Source organism: Crocodylus siamensis, chromosome 13, assembly GCF_052110815.1.
Source record: "Crocodylus siamensis isolate JL-2025a chromosome 13, ASM5211081v1, whole genome shotgun sequence".
NCBI lineage: Eukaryota > Metazoa > Chordata > Crocodylia > Crocodylidae > Crocodylus > Crocodylus siamensis.
This window is the reverse complement of record NC_143407.1, coordinates 32,775,180-32,796,708: the sequence shown is the minus strand read 5'-3', so window position 1 is coordinate 32,796,708 and position 21,529 is coordinate 32,775,180. Positions and strand designations below refer to the sequence as shown.

Sequence of the window (21,529 nt, the reverse complement as noted above, 5' to 3'; positions counted from 1 at the left end):
CAGAGATGCAAGGTGGCACTGATCAGCATAAAGGAATGGGGGGATCTATTCACTGCCCAAATGCACGTGCTCAACAACCATTAGCAGTGGCAGCAGTTCAACATACCCACTGACAGAACGCCCCCAGAACCATTCTCAGTAAAGGAAGCCCACCTGGCTTTCTTTTGCAACCTGTGACTTTTCTGTTCATGGCTGAGTCTTGTTGTGTGCAGATGGGGAAATAGCATTGCAACACATGCAGCAGAACCCATTTATAACCACAGGGGCAAAGGGGATGGTCTGAAAAGACTGGGGTTGTTATTTGGCTTTGAGTCAGTGAGTTATGGGCTGAGCAGACACAGGAGCTGAGCTGGCTTGGCTCCAGCTTTATCTTTCTCCACCCCGAAGTATGGGGTTGGGCAGATAAATGATTCAAGGCAAAATCTTGGTCCTTGTGGTTTCAAAGGGCACTTCACCATAGACATCTATGCAACGAGAATGTCACCCTGTGGGTTTAGCCCATCTCCTGTGTACCATGCATGAACCTGAAATAACAGCTATAAACAGTGCATTGTGCAAACAGTCATTCCTTTTATAGCAAACCATAATTTACTGAGAAACACAGCTTTCTTGTCCCCTCTATGGGCAGATTCTCTCTCTGCTGTTCTGACACAAGCAGAGAGCAACACTCATATGATTAGTGTAGACTGACAACGTGATCAACACATGTGCTGTTACCTGTTTACTGGAAGACATATTGGTTAATGTGCTGATGCTGCTGGTATCTGTGACCACCATAGCTGATGGAAACCGGGAAGTGTGGGAATACTGGGGAGGCTCCTGCTTGTGTGCATACACTACAAAAACGAAGGAGACAGACAGTCATCACATGAGCAGCTACAGTCATTGAACAAAGCAGACAAACGAGAAGCACCGGCGCACTTTTAAAACCAAAGGAACCCTCCGCACCCTCCTTCAAACCCTACAGAGTCCACCCCACTGCTGAGCGGCAGAGGCACATACAGGAAAGGGGGCAGGGATGATGGACAAGGTCACCAAAGGCAGGGTCAGATCCAGCAGGCAAAGGTAAAGCCCATGGGAGTTTCACTTTCTTAACCAATGGGGACTGGTAACAGTTAAGGGAAGTAAAGGGAATGCCTCTAGCAAGCTCCTGGGCCAGCTCAAAAGTCTGAAGGGACATCGTGTCTACATCTCCTTTTCCCAAATGTTTCCAACTTGCTGGTGCTTGGTTGGGCTGGCTGAAAACAGTTTGATGGAAAACTGTGTGATTTGACTGATAGCTATGGCCAAACATGTCTTTTATCCAGAAAAAAAATCTTTCATCAAAAACAGACTGCCCTAAACCTGACAAATTTCCTTGCAAAACACCACAGTGGTGTTGGGAATTGGAGTTGGGGTCCATTCATCTCTCTGGGCCTGACCCTCCAGACAGACTTCAAGGCCCAGCACTATGCAACTGCCCTGACACTGAGCCCTTGGTGAATGGAGGCAGTAAAGATTTCTTACTTTAACCAAAGATTTAAGTTAGTTAACAAAATATAAGGACAGGTTGACTGCAAGACTATAAATGAATCAGCTACAACCTGCCAATTACTCTTTCCAGAGCTGTAGCACATGGAAGTCTCAGCTGAAGAAAATACCTAAAGCAGTCAAATCTTCTGATTTGCAGGAGAATAATTCATCCTCTGCCATTGATTATTTCAAACCCAGGCCTCTTTTCCTTCTGTGCAAGGTTTGTGTAAAAGTAGATGGTAAGGACTGCCAAGGAGACTTAGTAACTCCTGTAGACTTTTTGTCACTGCAGTTGAAATCCCTGGTCAACACCTTTGTTCCTTAGATCTGTTTTTATTTTCTCTCCGGTTCCTGGAAGTTCACAGAGTTCTTTAACTTGCTTAAACCAATTTTCCTTCCCCTACCTGCCCCCTACCCCAATAACCCTGAGATGTTCAGTGCACCTTGAAATGGTTTTACTATTAACTGTGCTTAAAGAAGAGTCCAGCCTTTCCTGGGCAGAGGCACAGGCAGGCTTGGGATGCAAACAGAGCTTCCTGGAACAAATTCCATTCTGCCCCAGAGTAAATTCACTCATGTTATTCTAGCTTTACTCCTGTGACCAAGAGAAGAATTTGGTCCTCGGACTTAGAGACAAGGGATGAAGGAGTAATTCTGTAGAGGAAGAGGAGGTCCAAGTGGAGGGAAGAGCAGAAGCAGTTGTGAGGAAGGAAGAATTACAGCCAAGTGAGAATGGCTAGCATCCACTGTGCTAGGGTTACAGCAGCCAAGTTTCCTCCCCTCTCCATATCTGCTGGAAGGGGTATACGGAAGAAAACCCATTTCACAGGGAAGAGGTTCCTCGCCTGCTTTCCCTCCTTGAATTTTCATAGGGTGAATCTACTCTGCATCCCACAGCTGTGACTGAAGCTCATGTAAATGCACCCAGGCTAGATATAAGCTCCATATAGTCACAATAGCATGGAGCTTGGAGGAAGATTATTGCCCAAGTACAGTGCCAGGCAGGTTCTGCACCCCAAAATGAACTGCTGTGGGTACTGGGTGGCCACTGTAAGACCCACAGTCACCCCTTTCAACTGCAGCATGGATGGAGTGAGGACCCAATTGGGTGCATGGCAGGGGAGTGGGGAGGGAGCAAGCAAACTGTATTCAAAAGTATTTTGGACTCTTTACAATCACAGGCACTTCGTTGGGTCCCTCAACAAATACCTGACAAGATCCTTACTGTGTGAGTTCTGTAGCTGAGTCACCGTGGCCATAAAAGGCTGCTGCGTCATATGACTGGGAGACTGCTGCATGAGAGGCTGCTGATGTGGACTGTGCAGCTGCTGGGAAAACTGGACCGGCTGCAAAGCTGCCAGACTTCCAGCAACACTGTTGATGACAGGTACGCTCTGTGCTTGGGAGGTGTTCAGACCTGCCAGGAGAGAGAACGGGACAGTGAGCAGAGACGTCAGTGCTAGCACACTCAGAGGTGCTGCTCTGGGAGAACGAAAACAGAGGAGAACACCATCCTGCAGCTAGAGGTACCCAAGTGGGTGTCTCCGTTTCCCTCCATACCACACCAGAGCACACAATAGATGCTAGGAGAAGAAAAATCAAATGGTTTCCCTTCAACCATGGGCCAGTGCAACCACTTCACTTCCTTCTGACCCTAGTGGGAAAAGGCCACACAGTTACAATGGTCAGTTCTGGAAGTGAAATAAGTCATTGTACCCAGTTGGGTCTGCAGGGAAATGGGGAGTGGGGGTTTACTTCTGCTCAGTGAAGTTACCATATCTTCTCTCACACAACATGCACTGTTCCCCCCCACAGAAAAAAAAAACAGCCCCCCCAAAATCAGGATCCATGTATGAAGCAGGATAGCTGATTTTCTAACTGGGATACAAGCACCCTGCCTTGACACTGCTCCACAGTGCAGCAGCAGCTGCATTACTATTCAGGCAGCTGAGGGAGCCAATTAACTTAATGGCTTGTTCTGTTCTCTAGCGGTGTTAACAAACCTCTCTCCCTTTTAATGATCTTGATGTTCAACTAAGCAAAATAACCTTTCTTAGGGAAGTTTTGCTGCCTGCTAGCTGCTTCTGGTCTCTCTCCTTTTTCACAGACTTGGACACTCTTTAGCTCCTTTCAGAATTATAGATCCATCCATGGAGAGACCAGGCTTCAGCAACAGCTAGAGTTTCAGCTTTAATTAAGCAGAAAAGTCAACTGAAGATTAGGCTCTGTCCTTGCTCTATGCAGCCATAACAGTGGAATTTTTTTTTTTTTACCTTTTGAAACAAGTGCCTATTATGTATGGGGTGTGTTGTACGTGAGAAAATATGGTACAGGCAACTCTTGCCATTCGTGGGAGATACATTCTCGTATACCCCGCGAATTGCAAAATCCACAAATAGGGCACTGCATTCATGAACACAGTGCCCCCCGGCGGCTGTGAGGGGGGCCCGGCTCTGGCAGGAGCCCGGCAGCAGTGAGTGTGAAGCTCCCGAGGTGCTCCAGTAAGTGTTTAAAGTGTATTTAAAATGCGGGCTTGGCATTTGCGAATATTTGAAACCCCAAATGCCAAACCCGCGAATAGCAAGGGTTTCCTGTACTTCTAAACCAACCAGGTTCAGGAAGACAGAGTCCCTCTGACAAGAGCACACCTGAAGTGCAGGGGGCAGAGCACTTACTTTGCGCGATGGCCATAACTCCCGAGAGCGGCGTCATGATGAGGTTCTGGGACTGCTGGGGGTTGTGATGGGACAGGCCGTGGATGTTGGTCAGGGTGCTCACAGGAGGCAGCCCGCCTCCCGACACAGAGATCTGTCGAGATAGAGGAAGGGCAACAAGCATCAGAGACATGTGCTGAACAACAAAATAACTGCTACAAATTTAAGGCTGTCTAGACAGCAACTGCTCCCTCCATCTGTGACTTAACCGGTTCAGTGGTGAAACCTTGCCCAGAAGAGCGAGAGAAATAAAAGGAGAGAAGGGAAATTACCCAATGACTAGTGACAAAGTGTGAGGGAATCCAAAATTCAATCAGACTGTGGGCTACCTGCAGCAGGGAGCCACTTTTTTATTCTGTGCTTGTAGCGTGGGGCTCTGGGTCCAGGGCTACGGCTTCCTAGATGCTAGGCAAATCCAAATAATAAATAAGAACCGCAATGATTGCAAATGAAATGCCAGCTCCAAATCTGGGATCTTAACTCTTCCCAATAGCTGAGGTGTTGTGCTTAAAGCTCCAGCTCCTGGAATCTCATGAAGGCGAGAGATTTGCAGCATCATTTTAAAAAAGCAAAAATGTCCAGTCCTCAGAATTACAGGAGAAAGGTGGAAAATATGAATTTGAAAAGGCTTTTAAAGAAATGAAAGTAAAAGCATCTGAAATGCACTTTTCAACATTTTATGATGATTTCTAAGCCAATTTTTAGGACGGTTCAGGGCTGGACTGGTGATTTTTGAACCGTTGCAGGAGGCAGTATAGGAACAGGCTAATTGTTCTAGGAACGTTAGCTAAGGGCCTTTGATCACTTATGCCCGAATTCAGCAAACCTCTCAGATAAACGCCTGCCTGACTTTAAGTGCATGAATAGTTCTTCGGACCTTAGCCAGACTCCTCCCATACTTAAAGCGAGATGCACACAGACTTGCTATCACAGTACCAGAACACATGGGAGCTTGTCTTTGTTGAAAATGTGGAGTTTTCACCAGTGCCTCTGAATCGGGGTCCCCACCACAAGCAGATGGAGAGCCTTCATTAAAACTGGTGCAATTATCAGCACTGAACAGTCCCAACATTCATGGGAGCATAAGGTGCTCAGCTTCAAGGCTTCGGCCACTTAGATTTTGGTGTCTTCCTTCCCATTTAAAAGGACCCGATCAGGTGCCAGGTGTTACACTGTTAGACGCTGGTCCCAACTGGCCTGTTTATTTTGCACACGTGGGTGCAAGATAGGCCCGGTTGTAACCGAAACAAACAAATCACTCAGGAGCGTGAGTCATATTTCCTTATCCAGTATTTTCCACTTTCAAAGTTTCTTCAAGGCCAGATTATACCGCCCCAGGTGTGCAAGTCAAACAAGCCACCCTGGGACCCTGCACTGCTCACTTTGTAGCTTGGACTACTTTCAAGATGAGATTAGAACCAAAAAAACTTGAACTAAATGAAGGGAGCAAGAGACCACGTGACCAGCAAAGAATTCAAACCACATCATAAAAAACCAGTCCCCAGCGAGTTCTCCAGTACTGCCATGGTTAAAGGCAATCTAGGATCATAAAACAGTGACAAGCCTGAAGTACTGACAGGCTCAATAACATGCATCTTGGAGAGGAATAAAAAACCATTAAAGGGCAATGATTTTCTTGGCTGTTCTTGGTTTGATCTGGGATAATAAAAGTACATGTTTGCTGACTAGAAACCACAGCCTACAGCATATTTTTATGAAATGGCTTGCAAGCGCTGGCTAGCTCTGCTGAAGTGATGAGTGATAAGCCGGCAAAGGTAACAACTACATGTTAATTGGGGAATGAAACTGGAGATGGTGCTGGGCATTGCACCTTTGGTGGGGCTGGTTGAGCACTAATGGACAGGTGGGCAAAAGCTTTTAGCACTGGACACACTCCTACCGCTACCTAAGTTGGTTCCACTTCTGCTTTCAACCAAGCATCTTGAGGCTTTCTTCCCATGCTTGCTCCTCACTCCTGGGAGGAACTTGCTCCAAGGAAAAAGCCATCTCAACCTCCTCCTCTAACTAAACCCCCTTTTTGCCTTGAAGCTTATGTCTGACAAGAGTCGATCACACTGACCAACAGCTCGTTGTAGGCTTGTCTCATATGGCCTTGAAGGAAGGGCCATCTTCTGTTGGTGCAACGCATAATATACCATGGAGACCCCAAAGTATGGTAGTGATACAATGAAATCCATACTTAACATCGTTTCAGGAGTTCGGCACTGCAGCAGAGGAGGAGTCCTGGGGTGGAAAGGGAACAATGCACCTTAGACTGCATCGTCTTCACGTCATCCAGCCAGGTCCAGAAAGGAGCTACCGGCTTCTAAAGGGAATTATGTCCTACTCTCTCTGGCTGGAAGATGGACCCTTTTGACCAAAAACCATCAGGATCACAGAGCAAAAGGAAAAACAGGGATTTAACCAGGTTGACTGGAATGCAGTCAAAATTGGGAGTCAAAATTGGGAGCTTCTGAAAATAAAACTGAAAACAGCTAAAACCGCTGGGATTCGTTCATCTCAAGTGTGCAGGGCTGGATTCGACTTTCACTTTCAGTAGCAAATAAAGCTCCCCGGACATCAAAACAACAAACCGATCTGTCAACACAGCTCCCAAGATGTGACATCTTACAACAGCAACGCCTCAATGTTTGAGCTAAGATGCTTTCCCGTCTTCTCAAAGAAATGACTAACGCCTTGCCCTGCCCGTTTTATGGCATGGATGCAGATACTCCTGGCCATTTATATTGATTTGCTTTTCTTTTTTTTTTAATCTCCTCACAGTGTCACCTTCTTCCTCTGGATAATTTGGATAATTACTAGTAAAATGCTTGTGAATTAATGCCCCCACATTTTTGGAAGTACATCAAATCTCAGCCTCGCTCTCTATTTGCAAGTGACCCTCTAACTTTGCAAGGGGCTAACTCCAACATCCAGATCTGAAGACGCTGATCTAAGAAGGAATTACAAATTTGGATACAAATTGTGTGCGCCGTTTATCATCGTGACCATGCAGCTTCTTTCAAGGCTCTAGTTGGGGAAGTACCTGCAGCTTGTCTCATTGTCTTCACTTGTATAAATGAACGGGGTGCATTTATAACATATAATGTGTGTGTACATATGGGCATTAGACGAAGGATAACCGAGGCAAAGTTGCCTTGCTGGGGCTACAGCCTCATAGTGCCCTGTAGATCACAGAGGAAAATACACATGCGCGTATGTGTTAGTTGGGTATACATTAGATGGGAGAGAAGAGAAAGTTTGAGACAGAGGGAGAGAGGGGGGAAAGGGGCTTGCTTGCACAGAAACTGCTTCCCTGGTGAAACCTAAAACTTTGGAGGGCTTAAGAAAGAAAGGGAAAAAAAATAATGAATGAGCATTTTATCAGCACGCATGTCATCGGCAGCGAAAAACAAACAGTGATCCACCCACTGCGTTATATTTTACAAGGCATGCAATCAATAAAATAAGACCGGGCCTGTGTCAGATTTATTGGCCGGGTTCAGTACGACCTGCCGGGGAAAGCGGGGGTCACAGCCCTGCCTTTGACTCACGGCAGCCCAGATTTTTTTTTTTTTTTAACCCACCAACCCTACAATGCCTCATTGTTCAGCTGGGGCCTTGTGCTAGGAACTCAAAAAACTCGTGTTTGTTTTGCCTGCTGGGCCCTCTTATCTTATCAGCGGTGGAGCGACAATAGGCCAGGTGTACTCACCATTTTACCATCGGGCGAGAGTAAATTGTGGCCTGGGTCCAAGCCTGCTGGAGAAACCTGCTGGAGGACAGACTGGCTGGTGGTCACCATGGCACTGTTCCCATGGTGACTGATTGTCGAGGAGGAAGTGACCTCATTGCTCCCCTGCTGGTTGTATCGAACTCCTGCAAAAACGATTAAGGCCAAGCACAGTGTATTAACAACCCCCATCCGTGACATGGTCATAAAGCATTTTTATTCTAGGCACCAAAAAAAACCCCATCATCTTGTGGGCGGAGGAGAAAGGGATGTTTTCGTAGCTTCTTTAATTTAAGAATAAACCCTTCCTTTAAGACGCCAGGGGGAAGACTCTTCCGATGCATCGCTGCCAAGGGATGCAGGTACCCCGAGAGTCAGGATAATAATTTGCTATCTTATTGCTCTGCTTTGGTTCCTGCTCTGAAATGCACCAAGAGATGGAGTCAGAGATGCTGAACATGCCCAACCAGCTGAAGAAGAGCTCTTTGGAGGCAGAGGTCTGGTTTGGGGCTACGTCTAACCTCCTTTATCTCCTAACTGGCAGGACCATGGTATGCATCTCCCTCATGTGTCACAGAGATGGGGTATCTAGGTCCCACTCTACTTGAATCCATCCTGGTTGGGATGGAGGGAAAGCTGAGGTTTGGTCCCTCTCTCTAATCACTAATGAAAGCAACGGGAGCAAGGCCACGGGGAAAAGAGCTTGCAGTCACGGTGGTTAGTTCGGTTCAGCTGCATTTTCTGTATTGCTTAGAGCCTGGGGCTGAGAAAGACTCTGTTTTAACTCCTGCTAACTCTTTCATAGACATTAGGGCTGGAAGGGACCTCAGGAGATCATTGAGTCCAGCCCTCCCATCAAGTCCAGCCTTGGCTTTGACAAGTTCAACCTACTTGGTGTTATAACTGGACATATCTCCTTATTCTGACGGCACTGAAGGTGGGGGGCGCTGAAGGCAAGGCTGGTTATTTGCATATGGTTACCCACCCAAAGCAAACAATTATGGTATTTTATAACAGCACTGAAGTCTGAGCTCTGGGAGCAAAGCTGGGGGGCAGGGGGTGCTGCATTACGCACAATCCTGTGATATGTGGCTTTCCAAGCCAGACTCGTGGAAGGTTTCCACCTGGCCTTGTATAACTCCAGTTTCTAGAGTTACGGGACAACGTGCCCTCAGCCCGGCCTTAACCACACTGGCGATGATTGTTTTCACACTCCTTGAAATGCATCAAACAGTTGGATGGCTGGCTGCCCATAATTCATGCATGCTATTTGCACGCATGCATGCAACTCTGGCATGCGCAAAGATGCCAACAAAAGGTAGACGCAAACACATGCCTCTTATTTTTTAAATAAACATTGTCCGTATTGCATCAGATTACCCCCCAGTTCTCTTGCTCACTATACTGTGTGCTGCACTGGATCAGTGACAGAGAGAACAAAAGAGTCAAGAATATCCCTGTCTGACTGTACTTCATGCAACATATATTTGCTGCCGGGCTAAGGGGAGGTTGAGAGTTGTAAAACTCTTGATGGAGACTTTCTGTGCAAGCTCCACCTTTCCGCGGCGTGTTTACAACCATCTCTCTCCCTCTCCCTGAAACAGTAAAAGCTAGAAAACCACCGAGAGGGAAAGTACACAATGCGTGCTGACAGGCTGGCATGCACCATGGAGTCCAAGGCCAAGGCATTTATGTTACCGTGTCAGTCAACAACATGTCCCCCAGAGGGTAGCAAAAAAAGACAAGCCCCACAGAAGAGGCCAGAGCAAGTCAAGGACTTGCAGGGAGGCATGCAGCAAAACTATGTCATCCTTGAATAACAACTGTGACTACCTCTGACGGCAGATGTGAGGACAGCATGGGGGAACAGCACAAGCAAAGATGCCAGGGTTGGCTTCCCAGACTCCACCAGGCCCAGAGATTTGGGGTCATGAGAAATATTTTTGATTGCAGAACTGGTCAGAAGTGCCAGGCGGGGGAGCGAGAGCTTCTCTTTATCTACACCATGGCCAGCAGCAGTGCAAGATTCAACCACCACATGCTGCCCTTGACCCACCTTGCCACAGTGGGACAATCTCCCTGGGCAGGAGAGGCCAGATTAAACCTGATCTGATCCACTGTGTCTTCATGCATCTTCTTTGCCCAGCAGTAAGTGGAAGGTAAACCACAATACTTCGGCAGTTCATTCACAGCTCAATTGCTCTGCCCTATATTCCACTTAGTGCAGGGTGAAGAAGACACCCAAAATAGTTACCATCAGCTGACACATATTAAGACACTCCCTTTCCCCCCTTAATTCAGTACGGCCATTTCATCTGTCCACACCTTATGTCAGTTCAGCTCTTGGTCTCGCTGGCCCTGATTTTGATGCAAGATCTCTGCAGCCAAATCCTCCTGCCTATTAGGAGCACAGATGACTTCAGTAGAGGCTGCGGGGTGGCATGGGTCCCTCATTTTGGAGACAATTACATGGTCAAAGGACTCACTTGCCCATGCCCTTTAGCCTGCCATCCAGAGCTCTCTGCTGGGACAGCATGTCAAATACAATCATTTGGGTTTGTGTGACATGGACACTCTTCCCATTACAACCAAGCAGGAGACCTTCCTCCCGGGCCCAACTCACGTAAGCTACAACTTCATAAAGCTCCTTGGTTCTTTGCAACATCCAGCCATCGAGGACTCTTTGAACTGTGCTACGAATTGTGTTTTACTTCTCAACGCAGTCCCCAGATGCTTAAAATTAACAGATCGTTACAGGGCCGTGAAAGAATGACAGTCCCAAACCCTTAAAATCTAATGGAACCAATGACCCAGTCCGGAGAGACCACCACTCTTCAATATAAATTTACTTAGTTTGGCTGAAAAAGCCCCACGTTGATAACCATACGATCTGCCATGTATCATGGGAAGGCATCTATAGCTCACAAATAATTAACTGAGGGAGCCCACTGGAAACAAAAGCTTCTTTTTTACGGGGCTGCCTTGACAAATGTGGCCTAAAAGCCATTTATTATAAGAAGCCAAGTACCGCGTATACCAGTCAGGTTTAACTAACTTTTCCGGGTAGATTGAAGTGGCTGCCTTTGAAAGGAGCAGGGCTAAGAGCCCAGGAGCCTGAAATCCTCTAATGTTTCACAGACCCAACACAACATGGACAGCAGACATGCCACTGCTTCATCATCTGCCTGGCTCTTGGCCTGGTTGAGAAACACTTCAAAATGGGGTTTCATCCCCATGCCCCCTTCCATTCTTAGCCTATCAGCTGGGACTGGCAATAACATTACTAACTAATGCCATCTTCCATCTAGGATCCCATCCTTTGAGAAACTCAACTGAAGTCACCAGCTCCTTGATACACCGCACAACCTTCTGATAATGTTTTTCATCCCCAAACTTCCTACGTCCTTCTGCCTACACCACTTATCCCCCAGTCCCGTGACCCTTGGTAACCTCCTATTCTTCATTTCGAAGGAATCTTGTGTTTTGGCACAAGATTCCTTAAAAATGACAATAAAGATGTCCTTTAAAAAGGACAACCCGGGTCCTTGTTTCACCCGAGGAGAGGATAGCTCAAGGGTTACTCAGCTGAAAGTTTTGCTGAGTAACCTTGTAAGAACGAGATGATCATTAATGGTCCCTTTTGACTTTCATATCCATGATTCTGTAGTGGTAAAAGACAGACAGTGGATTATAATGCAGTCTAAGGATTTCACCGGGCAATTTCTACCTGCAGGCTTCCTAAGCGAGGAGCTGATAAGCACACCCACCTACCCCTGAGATGCAGGGAGAGTCCGTTGTATGACTATCCATGCCACTGCACAACAAGCTAACCTCAGGACAACCATGGAAAAGGCTTTCTCCTTTTCACCATCAGCTGGATAAACATGTCGAACAGTTAGCAATCCTCCCATGATCTCTGGCTCCCGGTCATTTCCCAGCAAACCCTCTCATCCCTGATAATGAAAGAATGTCCTTTGGCAGGTGGACATTTGCCAGGGTAAGTGAGCGACTCAGCCACGAACTGGGTAAACATTACTCAACCCCAGAGCTGTCACACACATTCTTATCCTGTATTTCTAACCTCATGCAAAGTGTATCCCAATTCCCGTCGGGTCACAAAATCTGAAACATTATTTAAACAACGGAAGAGGAGATAACACCGAGACGAGAAGTTTCATTTTAAAAGATATATCAATTCATTGCCGGTTCCTACTGCCCTGAGCACAAAGCAAAACTGTGCCTGACTCCCATCGAATTTCCTAGGGATGAAACCAATGACGTTGCATAGAGATGCAATAGGATTCTCTATTCTCAAAACGGACACATTTTATAGGGAGAAAGCCTTTTTACAGGTTTTTCCAAGCAGCACCATGAAGCAGTGAGGTTATCTTACCCCTGTTTTTCAATCTCTATTGAAGTCAGTAAACTTTCCAGAACAACTAAAGTCTACTATAAACACAAAATCACAGTATTTCCAACTGTTAGTGCTCTGAAGTCAGGAGTCAATTCTTTTAGAAACATAAGATTCACCCTACAAAGCATGAGATTTTTCAAAATTATTTATGATATAATTATATATAATGATATATTTTTTTATTTGCTGCCAAGCTTTGGAGCCCTTGCAGCCTCCACTTTTGTTGATTTTATCTCCCCAACTCTAAGGGCATGAAATTTGCTGTTTTGCAACCAAAAGCTGAGCATCTCTGCTCATCCCAGGACTCCAGATGCAGAGATGTCAAGAAAAAAAACAAAATCCTGAGGCTTGTGACAAAGATCACAGGTTGGTAACATGCCCCAGAAACCCACTGGTGAGAAGAAGCATGGCAGGCTCAGGGTTCAGGCTTGGTGGCACTTGTCAAACTAGGTTAAAGGGAGAAGTTTTGCTGTTGCCACCAACCAGGAGCTTGAGCTGGACAAGGGATAGTGCCATAATGAGGGTGCTGATGGAGGAAATGCTATCATTAGCGGTATATTCCTACCCCCTGCTCACACACAAACCCTGGCAACAGGGCAATGAAGCTCCTATAGCTCCTCTCAGGTTCCCAGAGACAAGAGACCTGAGGGGCAGCTGTGAGAAGATGCCCTCAGGTGGCTTCATAGAAATATAGAAAAAGAGGGGTGGAAGGGACCTCAGGAGGTCACATCTAGTCCAACCTGCTGCTCCAAGCAGGACCAGCCCCAACTACATCATACCAGCCAAGGCTTTGTCTAGCCAGGTCTTAAAAACCTCCAAGGATGGAGAGTCCACCACCTCTCTGGGTAACCTGTCCCAGTGCTTTACTACCCTCCTGGTGAGAAAATTCTTCCTAAATTACCCAAGCTAAACTGCCCTTGCTGCAACTGGAGCCCACTGCTCCTTGTTTTGTCATCTGCCTCCACTGAGATCAGTCCAGCTCCATCCTCTTTCGAACCCCCCTGCAGGGAGTTGAAGACTGCAATTAAATCCCCTCTCAGTCTTCTCTCTCTAGACTAAATAACCCCAGTTCCCTCAGCCTCTCCTCCTAAGTCATGCCCCCAGGCCCTAAACCATTTTCACTCTCTCCAATTTGTCCACGTCCTTTCTGTAGCGGGGGATCCAAAACTGAATTCACCGCTTCATTCCTGGGTTTGGTGTATGAGAGTAGGAGCAGGTGGGCTGACCGTGCCTGGGAACATCCCTCCTCCAGCGCACTGTCTGTCAATGGGCCTGCACCCTTGAAGTCCATGCAGTCAGACCAGCAAACTGTGTAGTCTAGTGGTCTAAACCTAGACACTAGAGTCTAGACAACAACTATCTTCAAGGCCTTCAAGAAGTCATCCAACTATCCTGCCTTGATCTCTCCATGCATAGAACAGAATCATGATCATGCGTGGTGAACTGTGAGCTAAGCACACAGTTGGCCAAATTAAAACAATTAACATTTGCAAACCATCAGGATTCTAGTGCTAGGTAGTGTGGGCTAGGTATTATGCCAGTTGCAAACAGGATCCCTGGGCTATCTCAACCAGCTTTACTTTCAGCACCAGACAGCACTCAGAAATTTTACATCAGAAGACACGTGGAGCTCTTGGCCCCATTAGTATCAGAAGCCCATTACATGATAGCCATCTTCATGCGTTTTTCCTCAGGCTGCCACCCAGCACATAATTCTTTCCCCAGACCCACTCACCAAACCACCATCTTCTCCTCCTTTGAAACTGCATTAAAAAAAAAGAAGAAAAAAGACCCTTTCAGATGGCCCAAGGGAACTGCATTTGTATTATATTTTGCATGAATAATAGAAATAAATCCAAGCGATGTCTTCCCAACTACAGATTTCTCAGTGTAACCAGAATAAGATCTTCCACAACGAGCCAGTTTTGGGGATTCTTCAATAGGACCAGAATTTTTGGAGAGACAGCGCTTAAGATTTATTGAAAATCAGGCCTCTTTTTCAGCATTTCACACTGCACAACCATAAAGTGCGAGCCCACAACCATTTCTGAAAATCCTGTGCTTTCACGACTCCCCCTACATTGCCAACTGCCCAAGGCAGAGACTTTCTCTGGGGACATGTACTGTCCCATATGGAGCCCCTTATGGATGTTCAAGGGCACACACGATCCATTGTCTGACAACCCAAAGCTGTCCTCCATCTTTGGAAATTCACAGTCTTGCCTTCAATGAGGAAATCAGATCCTCACTTGCAAAAGCACTTGCTGTTTTTGCCACCAGCACAAAGATTTCCTCTTGCAAGGACCCCGGGTAGAGAAAGCTCTCAAAGGTTTTTTACAATACAGTCAGAGTTCACGGTTTATGGAACAGCCGGGTCAGACGGCTATTGAAAACCTGGAGCAATTGTTCACTCTTGCCCCCTTGTATCTCCACAGCTTGAAGCAGCACCAGTGTAAAGGCATTTATTCCTCTTTAGACTCCCTCCCATCAAACCCGGGCAGCCGACTATGATAGGAACCTGCATATGAATCACCGTTAATGAATCTGAATGGATAGCTCAGGCTTTTTAAGGCTGCTTTACTAGAGCTACAGCCATAATATAAAAGTCTGTTTATTGGACCGAGCTTTTGTTTTGGCCGCTAAGTTGCACAGCCTGTGAAACGTTTTATTGGCTTTGCCCTGTTTTCTAGGCAAGCTACCCCAGCATCAGCGAGGGTCCCAGCCCAAGCCTGAGACAGTCAGCTCCTGGCCTTCTAAATATCAGCCTGAGTCTGTGGTTTAAGAGGCAGATCCTTCCTGCCCATGTATTGAGACAGGGAAAGCACCCACTCCTAGGAGCTCACAGTTACTTGGAAGATTCCCAGTGCTGCCTCTTTAGGTCAAAAAGGACATTGCCAAGGTTAGGGTACGATGCAGTGTGTGGTGACCACCTAGTCAGTGGTGACCAAGGGGTTAACTTACATGTGCTCACACACACACACCTACCCATCCCATCACACACATGTTCATGGGAAGCGTTGTACACGCGGCTGTTTATGAGCTACAGGAGGGCTTCTCACCTAGGACTGCAGGACTGGGCTGATCCCCGAGGTGGGGAGTTTTCCTGCCCAATGCAGTTCACCAAGCACCAGACTGAGATTTGTCCTGGTGCTCTGAAGCCCCTGGGCGAAGCAGGGGCGAGAGCAGGGTGGGCAGTGAAACATGGAGCTCTTCCTGGCTTCAGATTTTCCTGTAAACAACCCAGGTGCTACAGATGCCCAAGAACTCGCAGCCAAGAGGAGACCATCCAAATGACTGGTGACAGTGCCCAGGTTATTCTCCATTCCTGGCCAGTCCTGTGCTTTCCTATCCCAGGCAAAGAAGTAGCATAAAATCATATCTGCCTCCAGCTGAAGGGCAGACCTTGCCTCCCTTCTTCCCTTGCTTCTCGTGGGCATACATAACCTTTGCGGGAAGCAAAAAGGCCACGGTTCTGATATGCAATCAATCCAGTAGGCAGGGCAAAATGGCTCTGTAGTCTTTAGACTTGCCTGCTACTGTGGCAATGAGGGAACCAAAGGGTGGAAGAGCAGGGCTTCGGGGTAGGTGCCGCTACGGACTTGCCAACTTAAATCCACCCTCCTGCCCCACACCCCTCAAGAGATGCCCAGTATTTCGGGAACCATGGCCTTGTAATATCAGCAGGACATGAGCACAGAGGTCAGCTCTTCAGGCATCCCAGGGATCCCACTCTCTGCTTTCCCCTAGACACCCAGCACAGAAAAATGCAGCCCAGTTCTGTTCCCCTGTAGTTAATCCCCTTGTTAAATTTTATATACCCCTGGCCCGAAGGCAGTCCTCCAGTGGGCTGCTCCATTATGTGTATTCCACAGAGCTTCCTCCTGAATGACCTCTTTGATCCAAGGGATGCAAATTTTAACAGAGTGGCTCACTGCAAATGTCTCCTGCTAAGTTAGAGCCCTACAAAGAGCCCAATTCAATCCCCACCCATGGCAGTCAACAAGAGAGTCCCTCCACTGGCTCTCCCAGGGGGTGGATCAGGCCTGATGGAGCGGGTCTCATCCTTGCCTGAGGCCTGATCCTGAAAAAACATCAGTGACAGCTGGGCCTAGCGACATCTGTTCCAAGAGTGAGGACTGTAAATGTCAAAGCTCCCTCTACTATATTCTTAGTGCAACGCTGGTTAAACTGGCCAGGAAAATGGACGTCCCATGGCTCTACCACAGGCCCTTTACTACAGATCAAAAAAGCCCCTGTCCTTTGCATTAACAGTGATCTGGAAATCATCTCCCAGTGACAACCCAGTGCCCTTGCCCCATTAGAGCTGTTGCACTGTGCCAGGAACCTCTTGTGGGTTTCCTTGTCACCCATCAGAGCCAGACACTTGCAATAATAGTGTGAGTCTTATTTCTTTTATCTGGCTTACAATAGCTCTGTATTGGTTTTACCACTTGCTACCAGCATCGTGCCGTTGTTATGCTAAATACATGCTAAAAACAGTGCTGGATCAGCCCTCTAGAGACCATCCAGTCCTGTTCAAGGCAGGATCTCTCCTAAAATAAATTAGACCTATATCCAGTTGGTAAGTAGCAATGGCTGGTGCATACAAAGAGCAAGGACTTCATCACTGCAAGCTTCTGGCATTACTGTGCTGCCTCAGATTCCTCATTCAAGGGCAGTAATCGCAGCCTCGGATGCCCATCAACTCTTGCTGTAGGGTGTACACATGCAGAGCCAGTTAGTAAACCAGGCTTGCAACCCAAAACATCTAAGGGCATAACAATCCTGTCACTGCTCAACTTTCAGTGACAGGCTTCCATCTCTCCTTCTCCCATATCCAAAAGGAGAAGAAAATATACTGCTTAAGTTGGAAGAAAGAGGACAGATTGAGTATCTCAAAACTCCTTCATTTTTTCCTTTGGCAGGGCAGAACTGGCCTGAGGACTTGGTTCCTTCATAATTAAATAGCCAGATTGATATGATTTGCTTCCAAATGCTGCACATTTATTTCCCACCCTCCTCATCTCCTGAGCCGGGGAAATGACAAATGTCCAGTTTCAGCTGCAAGTGATTTTTTTATGAGCAACTTATAAACCCTGAAAATGCAGTCTACAATGCACAGGCTGACACCACTAGAATGCACTTGTGTTTGAAGCTTTACAGGCTTCCCAACAAAAACACCCCGGGAGCTACAGGTGGTGATGACTGGACTCCAGAGCTGGCATCCAAGAAGCCTTGATGGAGAAATGCACTAAATCAAGGGTGGAGCCACCCTGACTGGCACGGACACAACAGTTAAATATTTTCAAGAGTCGAGGAGCTGCAGAGATGGGATTGGTTAACGGGAAAGATTTTGTTTTGCTTTTCAGATATGTCTCTCAGAGATGTAGGTAGCTTTCTACATCCCTCATAGTCAGCAGCCCTGTTTCTAGCTCCTTCCTGGCTTGAGCAGGATGGTGAAGAGACCTTCCTCCTTTCAAACTTGCAGTTGCACGGTGAATGAAGCGAAGTACGATTTGGCTTTTTGGGCTGCCACTCAAATTGTCTCGAAAGTGTTAATCTGGCTAAGTTATACAGGGCATAGTTTATACCCATTATAAACCTGTTTATTGGGACTGGCCCCTCCCCTTCTGCTGGTGTCATAAAGTCCTAATTACCCCCAATAAAGCCAGAAAAGCTCCTAACAGCACACTGTACTGACATAGCAGGACCATGAACAGAAGAACAGTAAAATATCGCAACAAGCAGTATTTTTATAGTGCCACAATGCAGCTCAGTTTGATGCATTAGTGGGACACGGGGCCAAATCCTTGACTGATATAACCTGACTTAGCCGTATTGGAAAAGGTGCTGATTTATACTCAGCTGAGAATACTAAGAGCTGTCTGTGAAGGTCGATTCACTTGGTTGACTGCAGTTGCACACACACACCTTCCTCTATGGCTGCCCACCGATCGCCAACCATCCTCCCACGGCTTACACGGATTCAAGTAGCCCAGAGACATCAGGATCACAGCAGTTTTAAAGTTACTGAGCTCATTCTTCACTGAATCATTTCTGACCTGAAAACTCATGTCCAAAGAAAGGGACCAAAAGGAGCGATTTAGGTAAGAAGACTATACTAGTCTTAGAGGATCTGACCCAAAGTCAATTGAAGTCTATGAAAAGGTCCCCATAAGTTTCGGGCTGGGCCCAGAGTGAACAGGTACCTTGGACAGATATCCTGGCATGTGCAGCACAATGTTTCCAGGGCAATCCTCATTACACTCTAATCCCTGGCTTCATGCGATCTGAGGCATGACACACTGCAAATGGGATAGGAAATGTACCTTTGAGCCCATGTGCTCCTCCACAAAAGCCATGGTTTGTTCCTGTTTGGTAGGGCTTCCTGCCCATCGCTACACATTGCCATTCAAACCCTTCTGCCTGCTCCTGCTTTTCCAACAGAACGAAGGGGTCGGTAGCACCCGCACTCATTGCTCCAGGGGAGCCTCAAGCCTGGGAAACTTTCAGAAGCCATGCCCTGGAGATTCAGCTGAGAACACCACAGAGCGGCTTCTTTCTCTTCCCCCATCACCTCCTCTACCCGCTCCTTAGAGAAATGGCTATAATCCTTATTTGCATGGTCCCATACTCCTCTTGTTCAGGGAGATACATTTAGGAACACCCAGACCGGGAGGGGATTCACGGATCTGGGGTGCACAGCCACATTGCAACCCTCTGCCCAGCTGGGTTATTGTTGGAAAATCACATCCTCATTCAAGCCAATGGGAATTCTGTCACTGAGTTCAGCTGAGCCAAGATTTGCCCTCAAGATCCAATTCACTACATCTGCAAGCAGCGCCATCGGAGAGTTCAATGCACAGGGTTGTCTGAAGCCTGCAGACAGCCCAGTCCTAGGTGGGCACCAGAAAAAAAACCACTACTTGCAGGAGAGCAGGACAGAAATTGGAAGTGACTGGCTTTCTGGAAGATTCATATTGTGGACAAGACGGAGAGACGTCAAAGACTCAAGCTGTTGCCCCTCCATATCAGAGGTGAGCAACGAGTAGCTTACAGCTGTCTGTTAGTGCCCCTCTACCTTGGTTTCCCAGCACGGTGCATAGCAGACTCTGCGTTCCTAAAAGGCCGGTCTGAGCAGGCTGGTCTTAGCCAGAGCTGTGCGATCGGTGACGCACACGTGCCCATCCTGCCTGTTTCCGGGCAGCCGCTCGAACGGGACACGGTTGCCTCATTTGTGAGTAGACACACCTTTACCCAGGAAACAGGGCTTGCCTTGTCCCTTTGTATGCAAACCCCAGTCTGCCTGGGCTATCACGGGGAAGCCAGCCGCCCGAGCTTGGAGCTCCATGTCAGTTAATCTCATCAATATCCTGATTGTTTTTGGGACCCTTGAAGATAAAAATGGCATAAACCAGAGCCTATGGGATGGCATTGAGTTAACAAGATAAAACACAGGCTGACCTTCAAATCAAACAGACAATTGAGATCTCTGATAAATGCTCTATGGGAAGGCAAAAGTCCAGGGATTTAAAAGCCCCTTAAACCGGCTTTAATGTAGCTACCTCCAAATACTTAAAGAATAAGGCTAAGGACTGGATGGAGGGACTACCCAAGGGTTTCAAGATTTTATTCTGATACTTATAAAGTTGGCTGACATTCATCGTGTCTCTTCCCAATTCATCTATTCAGGAATAAAAACGTCCCACTTTTTAACCAAGCTTCCTTTGGTACGGGTGTCAATAAAGGAACCATTTTGCAATTGCCAAATAGCAAACAATGCTGCATGTATAAATAAATGAATAATTTTACAACAGCCCCATAAATTCAGGTCCTATTGTTGTGTGTCTATAGAAGGCACTCGGGGGCGGGGGGAGATGGCAAGGAGGAGGATAGGAAGTGGGCGCTAGTGCCGCGTCTCAGGCATGCCATTAAACTGCTAAGGCATTTAGTGCTCCAGACAACCCCCTCGCACGGTGCAAGGGCAGTTCACATCCCAGCATGGACAGTCGCTGGCGTGGTCAGCGAGACGGCTGGGACTGGGAGCCACCAGCCAATTGCAATGGGTCCATTCATTCAGGGCAGGCCTTAGTCTGTAGTCATTAAAAATGCCAGAGAAGAAGCCATTAACCAGTCATCCAGGGGCTCCTTATCCATGATCCTACTGGTCCCAGTTAACAAGAGAGGCCTGAACCAGAGCCCTGAAACCAGCAGTCTGCACATTTCAGGAAAGAACAGGAGGGGAAAATGGATTGTGAGGCTTGAGACCCTGGACCTGAAGCTGCCCGTAAGATTAGGCCAGTGATGGTAGCTCACTGGTGGAAAGGGACCTGTTGTCTGGATCTGGTGTGATCTGAGTTGGTAGATGAGCAGCCTGCAAGGTTTCTCCCACAGCCAAAATCTCACAGGAACATCCCGGAAAGGTAGGAAGCTGGTGAACACAAGACTGAGCCTTGCCTTGGTCCAACCTCAAGCCCTCTCCCTGTCCGGGGTCTGCCTCCAGAGCCTGCCAGCCTCCGGTCAATCACCAGCACTAGTCAAAGCCCCACAAGCACAGGTCTGGGTGTTACAAGATGGCCCCCCGTCCCCAGCTGAGCCTCCTTGGGGGGTCTTTGCAAGAGGAAATTATTCTCCTGGCGATCAAGACCATTCCTAATCCCCCCCCACCAAGTCAGACTTTCACTCCCTATGCCAGGCACCTGACACTCCCATCTCAGTATCACACGCCGCATATCTCATCCCTACCCTGTTCTCGGGAGCAGGAATGAAAGTATGTCAAGAATTTTGCTCTCTGGAGAGACTGGGTGGCTTTTGCAGACAGCAAGGTCCTTCAGCAGTGCCAGAAAGCCTGTGCCCGCAACCCGCAGCTGGCCTTAGTCATATCCAGTGCCTGTTTCCACCTCCTTTAAGAATCTAATCAATATGAGCACCAGTCTCTAGCAAATTCAACTGGTTCCCGCCACCCAGCCCTCATGACCTTTGCAGAGGGGTCTTTCTCCAATTGAGGAGCCATATCAGAGACAGCCATCACTCCTGGCCAGCTGAAAAGAAGCCTGAGAATAGGCTGTCACCAGGGCCTATACCCAGGGACAGCTCCTGCTGACTGAGTCTAGTGCTAGGAAAATAAAGGCCCAGCCTTAACGGCTTTCCAGCCTC

The 21,529-nt window shown here is 47.4% G+C and overlaps 1 protein-coding gene across 2 annotated transcripts in view; it reads right to left on the bottom strand.

The window, feature by feature from the left end:
- Window positions 1-21,529, bottom strand: part of HNF1B (HNF1 homeobox B) — a 50,296-nt gene that overhangs the window by 8,952 nt on the left and 19,815 nt on the right. For both annotated transcript variants that reach the window (XM_090025879.1, XM_090025880.1), the window contains exons 5-8: window positions 7,942-8,105; window positions 4,188-4,320; window positions 2,738-2,929; window positions 718-836 (exon numbers count right to left, since the gene is read on the bottom strand). In XM_090025879.1, the coding sequence (XP_089882005.1) occupies window positions 718-836; window positions 2,738-2,929; window positions 4,188-4,320; window positions 7,942-8,105 (608 nt within the window). The remainder of the gene's footprint in view (window positions 1-717; window positions 837-2,737; window positions 2,930-4,187; window positions 4,321-7,941; window positions 8,106-21,529) is intronic.